This window comes from Alexandromys fortis, unplaced genomic scaffold (genome assembly GCF_014885135.2).
Source record: "Alexandromys fortis isolate MF-2015 unplaced genomic scaffold, M_Fortis_MF-2015_v1.1 scaffold_99, whole genome shotgun sequence".
Lineage (NCBI taxonomy): Eukaryota > Metazoa > Chordata > Mammalia > Rodentia > Cricetidae > Alexandromys > Alexandromys fortis.
The window spans coordinates 5,792,681-5,805,118 of record NW_026067982.1 but is presented as its reverse complement, the minus strand read 5'-3'; the positions used below and the strand labels follow the sequence as shown (position 1 = coordinate 5,805,118).

Here is a 12,438-nt window from a genome sequence, read left to right as displayed (position 1 = left end):
AAGGGGCTAACATTAAGGTCAGTTGAGCTATGACCCTCATGGATGCTCTGGGAAGACTCTATTTCCTTCCTTTTTCCAACTTGCAGAAGCTTCCTGGATTCCTGTCCCACAGCACTCCACACTCTGTGATCACGCTTCCTTCTCTGACCAAGACATTCCCGACTCCCTTTTTCAGAACAACTTCTCATCACACTGACCCACCTGGCCAATGCTCCCACTGCAAGATCACTGATTTGTTGCTTTGGGGTCTCACTCTGTAGCCCAGGATGGTCTTGAACTCACTATGAGGCCCAGCCTTATCTGCCACTTACAGTAATCCTTCTGCTTTCAGGACTTGAATGTTAAGATCATTAATTTCATCAAGTCTGCGAAGTTCCTTTTGTCCTGTAAGCTCACCCATTCACAGGACTCCAGGGTTAGGATTTAGCTATCTTTGAGAAGGCATTATTCTGATTGCATCCCCAAAGGTTCACTGATAGAAAGCTTTAAAGTACAAGTAGAATAATAACAAAAAGAACTGTCAGCTACAAAATCAAAGTGTATGTACATATGCACATATGTATACATGGGTCTATATATACATGTATACATGTATGTGTGTACACGTAAGTATGTGTGTGCATAGGTGTATCTGTGTATGTACAAATACATATACATGTATATACACACATATTGTGCGCATATGCATACATGTGCATATGTATGTATATATGTACATATGTATTGTGAATGCATATAATAGATGATTTGGGTGCTGGCAAGAAACCCAGGTACTTCCATATACTAGACAAGCAGTCTACCACTGAACTTCCTCTCTAGCCCTAAACAGTTCTTGAATGTAATCATCTCAATCATTCTATGGCGATAAATATAATTTATTAAGAATTTCTTAAAGAGGTATTATTAAATATTTAACAAATATTGATTTGTTCGTTATTATGAAGATTTTAAATAGAGATTAGTCACAATCCTGGCCATATCAAAAGTATCAGAGATTCAAGTTATCAAGCTTTAGCTAAATGTAATAAGATCCCAAGAGACCAGCAGGTGGTTTAGACCCAGCTCTATCCTAAAACCCATGGGACAGAGAAAGGTCAAAGGTCAATGAGCTAGTCCTCAACTGCACCACACGCAGTCACAGCAGAACCCATGGGATTGTATAATATATACTAATCAAGTAAACACTCATAACTTCCTATCACTATGTCCCCCTACCTGAGTCATCCACTGACTTTAAAACCTTTCTTGTCACAAGGGATTTAAGTCTGGTTTGACAGTCTCCAGAGTAAATTCAAAATCTCAGTGCTCCAAAATTGAAGAAGCCTTTGAGCATGGCCATGGTGCTCAGAGTGCTGGATTTTGGAGCATTTCAGATTTCAGATTTCGGGATTAGAAATGCCCACCAGTAAATACAAATATTACAAAATGTTACAAAAATCTAAACCCAGAAATACTTCTGCTTCTGAGCAGCTCAGATAAAGGACGTTCGGTCTGCACTAACGCTCACTATCACTTGGAAGTTAAGGCCCCGCTGTGTGCGCACAGCTGCCACTCCTTCCATGCAGCACCGTCTCTGAGGAAAACAGCCAGCTTCCCTGATCAGAGTCTCTGCAGTAAAGCATCAGCGGAAGCCCACTGATGATGTTACACTCAGCGTCTTCACAGGAAAACCCAAGCCCTCCTCCCAGAATGCTTAGGAGAGGTCTTTCATTTTCAATCCTCTTTGCCTACCAGCTGATAACATTAAATGTTTTATCTTATCACAATTTCTTTTAAAGACAAAAATAGTTTTGTTAATCAGTGGGGGTAAAAAAAAAAAGTTTGTCCAGAAAACTATGGTCTAAAGTTTGAGGTGCTGATAACGGTAGTCTAGAAAACACGTGAGAAACGTTACCTTTGTCTGGCCAGTGACGTCGCAGCAGCTGACTGTCTTACCATGCAAGAGCCTAAGGTTCAGGGTCAGACTAATGGTTCTGATGTCCTGGGCTGGACACACAGTTGAAGAGAGACACCAAAGAAGAGACGGCCAGCCCAACCCCTCACACAGCAGCCCTTCCTGGTTAATCCATCGTGTGATAATGATACTGCCTGGCCTCATCCTGCCAATGAATGGCAAGGCACTGCAATGATGGCGCCTGGAAATGAATAGGAGTGATTGGGAATAAAAGGAAGAGGGGGGAGAAGGTGGCCATGATGAAGAAATGAATAAAACGCCAAATTTCTGTTATAATTCACTGTTATACCAATTATTCTGATATCATAATGACAGGGCAAATGAAAAGAAAAAGAAACCAATAAATAAATAAATAAAACCAACAACAAAGCAAAAGAAAAATCGAGTCTGTATCCTACAAATATAACTACATATTAACTACAGCAAGGATTGATTTAGTTTAGCTCAAAATCTGATCTGCAACAGGGGTATGTTTTAATCAGTGCTTCTAAACTCTGATTTAGTTTTACTTTTCACTAAAGATTTAGTCTATGCTATTAGAACACCTGGACTTACCAAACAATTCCTTGAGCTCCAGAGCCGATGGGTTTCAATTGCTGGTAACGTTTTAGGACAGTGAAAGTTGAGTCTGCCACTTGCACGCTGTAAAACTGACCATCACTTTTACTGTCACTCATGATGTAGTGTCATACAGTTTCCAAAGAGCTGGTACCTTCGTCAGAGCTGAAGAGGGAAGCAGAATGAGCTGGGAGTTAAGCAAGAGGCACATACCAAAATAAATAAATAAATACATAAAAAGATATTTTATTTATTTGATGGTGAAGACCATCAAAAGAAAGAATTAAAGCTAAATTTTTCTAAAATTTATTTATGTATCTGGGTGCTTTGTCTGCATGCATGTATGTGCATGGACAGCTGTAAGTAGGTACATGGGTGCTAGGAATGGAACCCAGGTCCTTTGGGAGAGCAGCCAGTGCTCCTAACTGTTGAGCCACCTCTCTAGCCCTGAAAAAGGAATTCTGAGATGCAGAAAGGCCACATTTTCAAAGGACTGTATTATAATAAACTATCTTGGGGCTGGGGCTGGGGCTGGGGCTGGGGCTCAGTAGTCAAGTGCTAACATGTACAAGGCAGTGAGTTCACCTGAAAAATATGTGGCAGTGGGGATGGTGAAAGACCCACCTCTGGAGAAAAGAACGTACACATTATTCCCAACCATGGTATAACCACTATGTCACGAACGTGTCTCATCCACTTCCTTACTGTGGGACCAGCTTAAGTCTAGAAGTCTTGGCTACAGATGGGAGCATTATTTCCGAATGATTGACTCTAGAATTGCTGCAGACAGCAAGTACTGGTCATCTAAGTGTATCACAAAGTGAAAGTTATGCCAAAGCAACAGGCTGTTACGAGGATTAGAGACACTGGTGTGAGGTGTGCACCCCACAGATGGGCCTGTTTCATGAAGGTGGTGCCAGAGGTGGCCTTCATTCCTGCACCCCAAACTCAGCTATAGCTCACAGTAAAATAATTATCTACACTCTAAGTATATTCACAAGTATGGCTATAAAACAGTGGTTTCAGAAAGTAGTTTTCTTCTGGTTTGGGCAGCAAGCTGATTCCCAGTTTGGCTTGAGTGTAAAATGTTCTCCATAGCCTCATGTTTGAACACTTGGTCCTCAGATAAGGGTGCTGTTTGGGGAAGATAAAGAACCTTTAAGAGGTGTGGCTTGGCTGGACAAAGTGGGTTGCTGGAGGACAGCATGGAGGGTAATGGTCTCACTGCTTCCAGAACAAACTGCTCCCTGATTTGTGGAGTCTGAGTAATCCCAGCAGCAGGTCCCCACCACTGTGTACTCCACAGGGTGGGCTGTGTCTTGTTAGCCATGAGCCATGAGGCCTCCTTTCTCCCCTAAGCTGCTGTCGTGCACTCCATGACAGTGACTACAAAGGGAAGATGTGACTGACGTGCTCACCCTGTGACAGACTGGATGGTGTTAACTGGAAAATTAGTGAGTTATTATTCTGGTCTTTTAATTTAAGATGCCAGAAACAAAGTCATAGAGGCAAACATTTCATAAGCAAATTTTTTTCTACAGCATCATTATTTCTACAGCTCTGCCAAGCCCCTACCTTTATGTTCCGCCATTTGATATTTAATATCTACCAGGTGAGTTTTCTGCAATGAGAATTTTCTCCTCAACACAATGATGCCTAGAATTTCCCTTGAACTTGAAAATAAGCTAGTAAAGGTGTAAACAAAGGCTTGAGATCAAACAAGCAATGGAAGTTACATGCTGGAAACAGTTGAACTGCCCACCAGCCAGATTACTGAGTGACCTTGTGGTGCAAAGTCATCCCTATTTCTGGACCACCTGCCCATGCTGTCTGTGACTGGCACAAATCCCAATCTTCTCCGGCAGCTCTCTTCTTCAGCTGCCCACATCCACAGCTGGACTAGTACAATACAAGAACAGTTTCCTTGAACTTGGGGACTAGAACTAATCAGACTAGGCTCAGTAATTATTAATATAATTTCACCCCAAGATTTAAAATCATTCTAAAATTAAGATAAACACTCTTGTTAGGTAAGGGGGGGAAATCATCTAAGAACAAACCTTTCAAAGCCACCCCCCCTGTTACACTTGGGCTGCATGAGAACAAAACAAAGACCCTCCCCACTTCACCCCTGCGACACACACAAGACAACTTGAGAAAACATAATAAGTTAGCTACGAATGGATCTATTTAGTGGGAATGATATTTTAAATAAAAGGTCCATAAACTGGGGCTCAGGAAAACCATTTTGCAAGCGGGCAAGTACAAGTTTTCCTCAAGCAACCACATCAGCCACACATCCAAACCTGGTTGCACTGCCTCTGCCATACTACCAGCATGGGTCCAACACAGTGCTCCATCCACGCCACTCCCACAGTCTTGGCAGCATGCTGAGCTGGGCTATAAGGGTTTTTATAGGTGTCTTTTCCCCAGGCCATGAGCTTCTTCTCACAAAGTAGGGAGACACGAGTCAGGCAGGTAACTCACTGGTAGAGTGCTTGCCTGGCATAAGGCCCTGGGTTCATTCCAGAGTGGGGTAGGAGAAGAACACAAGAGCAAGGAGTGAGCAGAACAGTACAGTCTGTCAGGAAGGAAGGCATCACAAAGGCAAGACCTGTCCTCAAGTTTGTCCACACTGTGGACAAAGACGCTTACGAATACTGATGAGAAAGAACTCTAAGGTAGCAAATCACACAAGTATAGCTAATGATGCGCATGCTTGTAAATCCTAACCCAGCAACTACAAGTCTACAAGTCTAGAATTGTACGGGTGAGTATGCATTCAATACTCAAAGATATCTGTACAAGAACAGAGCATAGCTAACCAGTAAGACTATAAACAATTCAAAACATAACATACAATGAAGTCATTAAACAGAATCTAGGGACTATGTGTACTGGCTTAGAAAGATATCTAAGATACACAAAGGAAATAAAGCAAGTTGAATTAGAGTTCACATAACGTCAATCTGTGTGCACTGAGTATAAACACACAACACATATACACACGTGAATACATAACGCACATGTATACACACACACACACACACACACTTCATAGACTTTATACCAGCAAGAACAGAGAAATAAATGGGACGTTAGGAATGTTCCCATTAGAACTTCCTGTTCTGTTTTAAGCACATGTTTATATAAAAAAGTAATAAACATTTAAAACTGAAAATGAAAAGCTACAAAATGCACCTTCAGGAAGGGTGAGTCTGAGACAAATGGACGACACTGGGGTGGGGAAAACAGCTCAGGCTCTGAGGGACACATTCACAAACTCTCCCCAGCAACTGTGAGAGGTGCACCGCCACCCTGACAGCAAGGGAGGAAGCTGAGGTTTCCAGACAGTAAGGAGCTGCTCAATTCCCAGTGTGGCCCAGAACTGAACTGAGGTGTGTCTGACCACAGCACCCTCCTTCCTCCTCGCACACCAATCGCACGTCTCTAACTAATGTAGGACATAAAGCCACGTGTCCAAGGGTTGGTCAGTACCAAGCCAGAGCAATACGGGCTTCCCTCACCAACACACTTCTTCTCTGAAGAAGACTGAGTGATTCACATTCAATTAACCCTCTAATTACATTGAAGCTTCAGGATGCCCAAGACTAAGGACCCGTTGTTATGGCTAAAAGCAGATTCTTAAGTCACACTTCTCATAAAACTTCACTCGCTTATGACAATTCTCATGGGGAAAAAAACCTAGCTTATGGCGATTTAAACTGCCCCCATGCTGGGGACTGAGCTGGAGGACTGAGTGGTAGAGCACTAGGCAAGCACCCCACCACTGAGTGACATCCCCACAGCCAATTTCAAGACCTGATGCTGCACTGTAGTTAGACAGACATACAACCATTTGATATTCAAGAACCAGGGCCTCCCTTCTGGATTTCTGTTTTGCATTACAGTAGATACTCAATACATGACATGGTGTTCACTGCACCACCTAAGGACTCTGGCAGCTTTCTGCCTGCCAGCCCTGTTTTCAGGTACCAGGCCCCTTAGCTGAGAGCTATCTGCCCACATATACATAGAACTGACCACAGATACTCAGAGCAACTTTGACACAGATCAAAACTAGAAAGAGTGGAAATATGCATGGCTGCATATCTGGACCAGGGAATACCAGCCAGCACTGAAAGGAGCACTGATTAGGTGGATCTCAAGTGTATTACACATATTCGTGGATTCTGAACTTCTGAAATTCAACCAACCATAGGTAGAAATATTTAGTAAGATCAACTTGACTAAGGTACAGTTAGGTAGAACAAGAAATTCTCTGTGCTTGGATAGTAGTATAACTAACTACAAATCACATTAATATATGCATACTTTACATAGCTAAAAGACATTGGAAAGTTTTTATGACACAAAATGACAGATGCTCAATGATCTAGACGTGATTTGACCTAATTTAAACACTACATGTATCAAAAAATCACACAGCACACCATTAACAGGCATAATTTCATATTTTCATGTATCAATTAAAATCATCATAAATTAAAAGTGACATTTGGGGGAAATTATAACTGTACTGAATGTGTGGAGCACATTTTTCTTACCATTTCCCTCAAGCCACATAACATAACCTCAGAGCATTTACTCTATAAGTCCTGTAGAGATGTGGAAGACACATGGGAGAAGGTGCATGAATACCGCACCGTTTTATAGACCTGAACACCCACGGACGGTGGCATCCATCTGGGAATTCTGGTCTGTTTGTTTTGTTCTGGTTGGTTGGTGTTTTTGTTTTTGTTTTTGTTTTTGCAGACAGGGTTTCACTGTGAAATAGCCCTGGCTGTCCTAGAATGCACTCTGTAGACCAGGTTGGCCTCAAACAGAGTCCGCCTGCCTCTGCCTCCCAAGTGCTGGGATAAAGGTGTGCACTACCACTGCCTGGCTTCATCTGGGAATTCTGGATCCAATCCCCCTAAGGATGCTGGGAGACAGCTGTATTTACTAAAGTAAGTGACCCTCGGAAGGTCACCTCATAAGCCTATATGGATTTCTCAAATGACAAAACTGTAGACATATGGAACAGATCTCAGTGGCCAAAGGTGGGAGCTGATGAGTTAGGCAGGCTACAAAGGGGCCACAGGAGTCCTTGGAGATGTTAAGAAGGTTCCATATCCTGTACTGGTTCAGGAATCTGCACATGATCCAATGACACTAAACTGCACACACACACACACACACACACACACACACACACTGCAGCAATGCCAGCTTCCTGTTATGTTACTATACTGGAGTTATGTAAAGATACAATCAATGGTGAAAACTGGGTGGAATTTTCAACCTTCTTGGAGATCTGTAATTGTTTCACAGTAAAGGATTAAAAAAGAGATTTGTTGGAATAGACAGTAATCCCAACCTTCTCCTGTTTGAATTCTTTTGACAGTGACTTTGAGAGCTTGATTGAAGTCCTTAGCATTAGGGCAGACTGCAAGCCCTCTGGCTGTTCTGGGACACCAGACAGGTGACAACTGCACACCTGCAGGGCTCCGCTCAGCAGCTCCATCTGTCTGAGCTGACCTCTCTGTCCCTTCTGCTCCTCCGGCCAGCATTTGTCCTCCTTCAAAACCTAGTTCAAGCACCTGCTTCTCATGCACGTTTTCCTACTCGGCCTTTCCCTTTAAACAGCACCGAGCGTTCCTTTCATTTAGTGTGGGAAGCCCACCAGTGACAGAGGCTGTACCTGACTATTTCTGAAGCCTGGTCGATTATACAGTCCAAGCAATGTCAATTAAAAGCAAAGCTAAGTAAAATGATAAATGTGGGAGGCAGTGTGGAACAGGTTAAGGTCAGGTTTCCAGTCAGGCGTGTGGTGGACCAGTCACTCACCCAGTGCCACACAACTGCCCTCCTCTATAAAACAGAGAGGAGCACAGAACCTCAGGGCACCCCTAGGTGAGAGTTCAGCTGACCTGAGAAGGCACTCTCACTTGAGTCCACTCTCAATCTGACTGTTATCTAGATTCGCCTCTCAGGAAACTGAAACACTGTGTTATACCACAGAGATGGGATCAGTGAACTCCAACCATGGAGGTACTCCAAACCACCAGCTGCTTCCACCGGTAAACTACAAGGAAAACAAAAGAGAGGCAGGGAGAAAGCAACAAATTAAAGAAACATCGCTGAGTGTGGTGGCTTCTGCCTGTAATTCTAGCACGTGGGAAGCTGAGACAGGAGGATTGCCATGGATTTGAGGTCACCCTGGGCTACAATATGAATTATGTCTGAAAGAAGAAAATAATAATAATAATGATAATAAACACCAAAAACCAAAAGTCAACAGAGGAAGAGAATCAAAAAGACATCAATTAGTAACCACAACAAAACCTTGGCTCTCCTTCCAAATGATTACAGAAACTATAAAATATATGAGACACCTTGGATATTGAATTCCACACCTTGAATGAATCAACATCCTGAGTAAAATACATGAGACAATTTGCATTCTGACCAGTCACTTGATGCTATGAAAGAATCACTACTTTTTAAAGCACGAGGGAGCCCCTATCTTTTATGGCAGTGGTATTTAGAACCTGCTTTAGAACCTGCTCCGCACACTTTGAGAAGGGTTTATGCACTCTGAGATGCAGGGTAAAACAAGACGGCCAGAGTCCCAACCTGCAGACGCTGAAACTAAGCTATTTCTGAACATATTTGAAAGTCCCCACCATAAACAATTAAAATAACAGACTGCTGTTGAAATCAGTTCACACCGAGGTCAAGTACAAATCACAAATCATTAAGAAATTTTTAAAAATAAAATTGCTACCTTCCTAGTCAGGTGTGAAAGCTAACTTCATAATTAGACAAAAATAGCAGTCCTGCTGACAAATCAAGGGTTTTCTTTAAAAATCAGATTTTTATTTCATCTTCTATATAATTTTTTTTAAAAACTGGTTCACTCATAAATAATCACTTTTTGGCATTTTTTCTTGCTGAAAGTTAAGTTTTTTTTTTCATTTGAAACTGACATATTCAAGTAAACCCTTGACCGTTTATTTAAGGGATTGAGCAAAGCCATTCTCATCTGTTAACAAGTTATTATAAAGCCTTGGCAACTTGCAAATTAAAACCTCAGGAAAACCAAAGCTCTCTGGAGATTATGCCCCAAAAAAGACACTTATTTTTAACCAGGCAGGACTCTTTATGGAAGGGAGGGGGAAACATTTCTAGATTGGCTATTGTTCTTTCAGAACGAACTGAAAGCCGAACACAAATAGAGCCGAGAACTGTAGATCTGGGGTGGTCTGGGTTCAGGTTCTCCCCAGCTGCTTGTGGGGAAGCAGCCTGCTGAAGCACGGTGAGCCTGTTTCTCCCTCTGTGAAGTGCCAGCCACCCTTAAGTGAGTACCTGGCTGGCATCTGGGAGAACAGGGCCTAACCCTTCTGGCCTCGGGCTACTGTTCCTGCTCCTCACCACTGCTCCCTCCCACACAGCCTGCTCAGGAGGTTAGCAGTGCTGCATGAGGTCCGCATTCGGCTTGGCACCAAGTAACTAGTTTCAGTTAGCTATTGCCAACACTGGAAAATCAGAGTCCAGATACAAACTTGGAAACCTAGCTTTTACAAAAATTGCTGAAAGAAGTTCTGGGCCTCTGGGGGTCTCGACCACTCCACAACCTCACACTTACTCTGGCTGATTCCACATGGGGCAAAGTTCCTTGCTGATCTTGCTCTTTCATTTTCTATGTCTGCCCCTGCTCAAGGCTCACCAGCACCCCACCCCATGTCCTCTATTTCTAGGGCACAGACCCTTCCCTACAGCAGGTGTCATATCCTGGCCTAGAACTGTGTGCATGCCAGCCTGCTCTCTGGGGCTCCTGGACTCTCTGGGGGAAGGTACCCTGTTGCTATCTCTTTTGTGTCCCTAGAGCCCAGTAGAAAGCATGACCTAGATAGTGCAGAATTCAGTAGATAACTCCTGAATGTGTGGGAGGAGGCAAAACTTTTAGCAAAATACAAAAATGTTATCATGAATTGTTCTGACAGCTATTAGAAAGATCAAAAAGCATCAAAATATTTCACAAAATGAGAATAGGAGTCTGTTTGCTAACATGCTTCACAAGTTAAAAAGCCATCAACATAAACGGACAAAGCAGACCCAACAGGCATGCAGGGACGGTCTTACTCTCCGTGAGCCGACACTACCGAAGAGAGTGAACGCACCAGCCAACTACCGTATTCACAGTGCTACAGATAACGAACGAGTCAATAAATCAGGGAGCGTCAGACTAGAGTAGGTGCTAAAAGGAAAATCAAAGAAACTGATGAACTAGCGTGACTAAGCGAGGGAAAAGGATGGTCGGGCCTCATCAAAAACAAGACGCTGAGGCCCAGGAGGGAGCGATCCGTGAGCGACAGTAGGGTACCAAGAGTCTTACGGACAACTCCTAACGTGGAAAATTGAAGTGCAAAGGTCCTGAGGTAAATAAATGATGCTGGCATGTCCAAGGCAAGTGAGGAGAATAGGAGAGAAGAGCTCTGCTTCTGTTCAGAGGGGAGGGGAGGGAGTGGCAAAGGAGGTGGGCAGGGCCCACTCTGGCTTTGCTGGGCACTGAAGATGAATGACAAGGCACTGGGGGGGGGGGGTAGGAAGAGAGGACTCGAAGCGGATGAGGGACAGTTCCTACGACACTCATGCTAGCAAGGGAGCACTCACCCACCCAGATGCCCACAAATGTGCGCCCTGGGTCTCTGCCCCAGCGATTTGAGACGGTCACACCACCCTGACCAAACCCCGAGACAGTCTATCATTTCTCCAAAGGGAAAACAGAGGGCTGGTGAGGGTGGAGAGTCTCCGCCAAGGTCGCGGGGACCAGAGCTTGGGCTCCTGGACACGCCGCGAGGTGCAGCTGCGTTCCTCACAGCTGGAGGGAAGGCGCCCTCAGGTCCTTGCAGGCAGGTCTACTGGGGCCCGGCCAGACAGCGGGTCCGCAGCCCGGGGCTACAGACACCAGGCAGGAGTGGGCGACTGCGGCACTGTGGATAACCGGGAGGTACTGAGCAACCCACGCCCCGCGCCCCGCAACCCAGGCCCTGCGCGGCCCGAGCAGCCCCGCCAGGCCTAGCCGCCCGCCGGGCTCACCTCGGCTCCGCGCCGCCGCGCCGGAGGCAGAGGGAGGGCACGCAGGCGGCGATGCGTTCTGGCGGTTCCCGGCTTCGCGGCCCGGACCCGGCCGCCCCGCCCCGCTCTGCTCCGCCCCGTCGCCGCCGCAGTGGGTGTGAGGGGCGCGGGGCGCTACGACCCTTCCGGTCCGGTTCCCTTCTGCTCCGCTGCCACCGCCGCCGCCGCCGCTACCGCGGCGCTCAGCCTGACGGATCCTCAGACCAGCCAATTAGAGCAAGGAGAGTCTGGCAGGCGGGGCCAATCGCGACAGGCGGTGGGTCGAAGCTGGGCAGTACGGGCGTGGCTATAGGGTTGATGTGGGCGGGGCCAGTGGCGGGCGATGGGGACCCGAATGGCGCCATCTAGGCTGCTCCCGGGCCTGGCTGGCTGCTTGCTGCTGCAAGCGCGTTCGCCAATGTGCGTAGTAGGCTGGAGATACTGGCCAAGCTACGACCCTCTCCTTAGCCAGCCCTCCAGAGACAGGGGACCGCATGCGCCGGAAAGAGTGGACCATGGAGATCGGGAGCCGGGGACGGGCGAGGCGTGGCTTTGCCACAGTTAAAGAGCAGTAGTCAGGCCTCGGTGGCAGCAGGTGCTAGTGGCGAGGCGGCCTGGAAAAAGACGTGAACTGGCCGGGTTACACAGGACCCCGGGGCAGGATCAAGGCCTCGGCGTCCAGGAACCTCCCTGAGGAGGGAGAAGCAGCGCGGGTCCTTAGGGCCTGTTGCTCGCTAAGGCTGGTGTGCTGCACATACCACACTGAATGGGCTCATAACAGGGGTGCAGCCACATGTCCAGAG

At 45.8% G+C, this 12,438-nt stretch overlaps 1 protein-coding gene across 7 annotated transcripts in view; it reads right to left on the bottom strand.

Annotated features, from left to right (window-relative positions):
* Nucleotides 1-11,814, bottom strand: part of Mapk9 (mitogen-activated protein kinase 9) — a 41,477-nt gene extending 29,663 nt beyond the window's left edge. For 2 of the 7 annotated variants that reach the window (XM_050158555.1, XM_050158552.1), the window contains exons 1-2: nt 11,618-11,813; nt 2,510-2,677 (exon numbers count right to left, since the gene is read on the bottom strand). In XM_050158555.1, the coding sequence (XP_050014512.1) occupies nt 2,510-2,631 (122 nt within the window). In that variant the 5' untranslated portion in view covers nt 2,632-2,677; nt 11,618-11,813. Of the gene's footprint in view, nt 1-1,894; nt 2,136-2,509; nt 2,678-11,617 lie in introns of those variants that run through there. The other 5 variants (XM_050158551.1, XM_050158550.1, XM_050158554.1 and 2 more) reach the window with 5 other exon arrangements.
* Nucleotides 11,815-12,438: the final 624 nt, after the last annotated feature.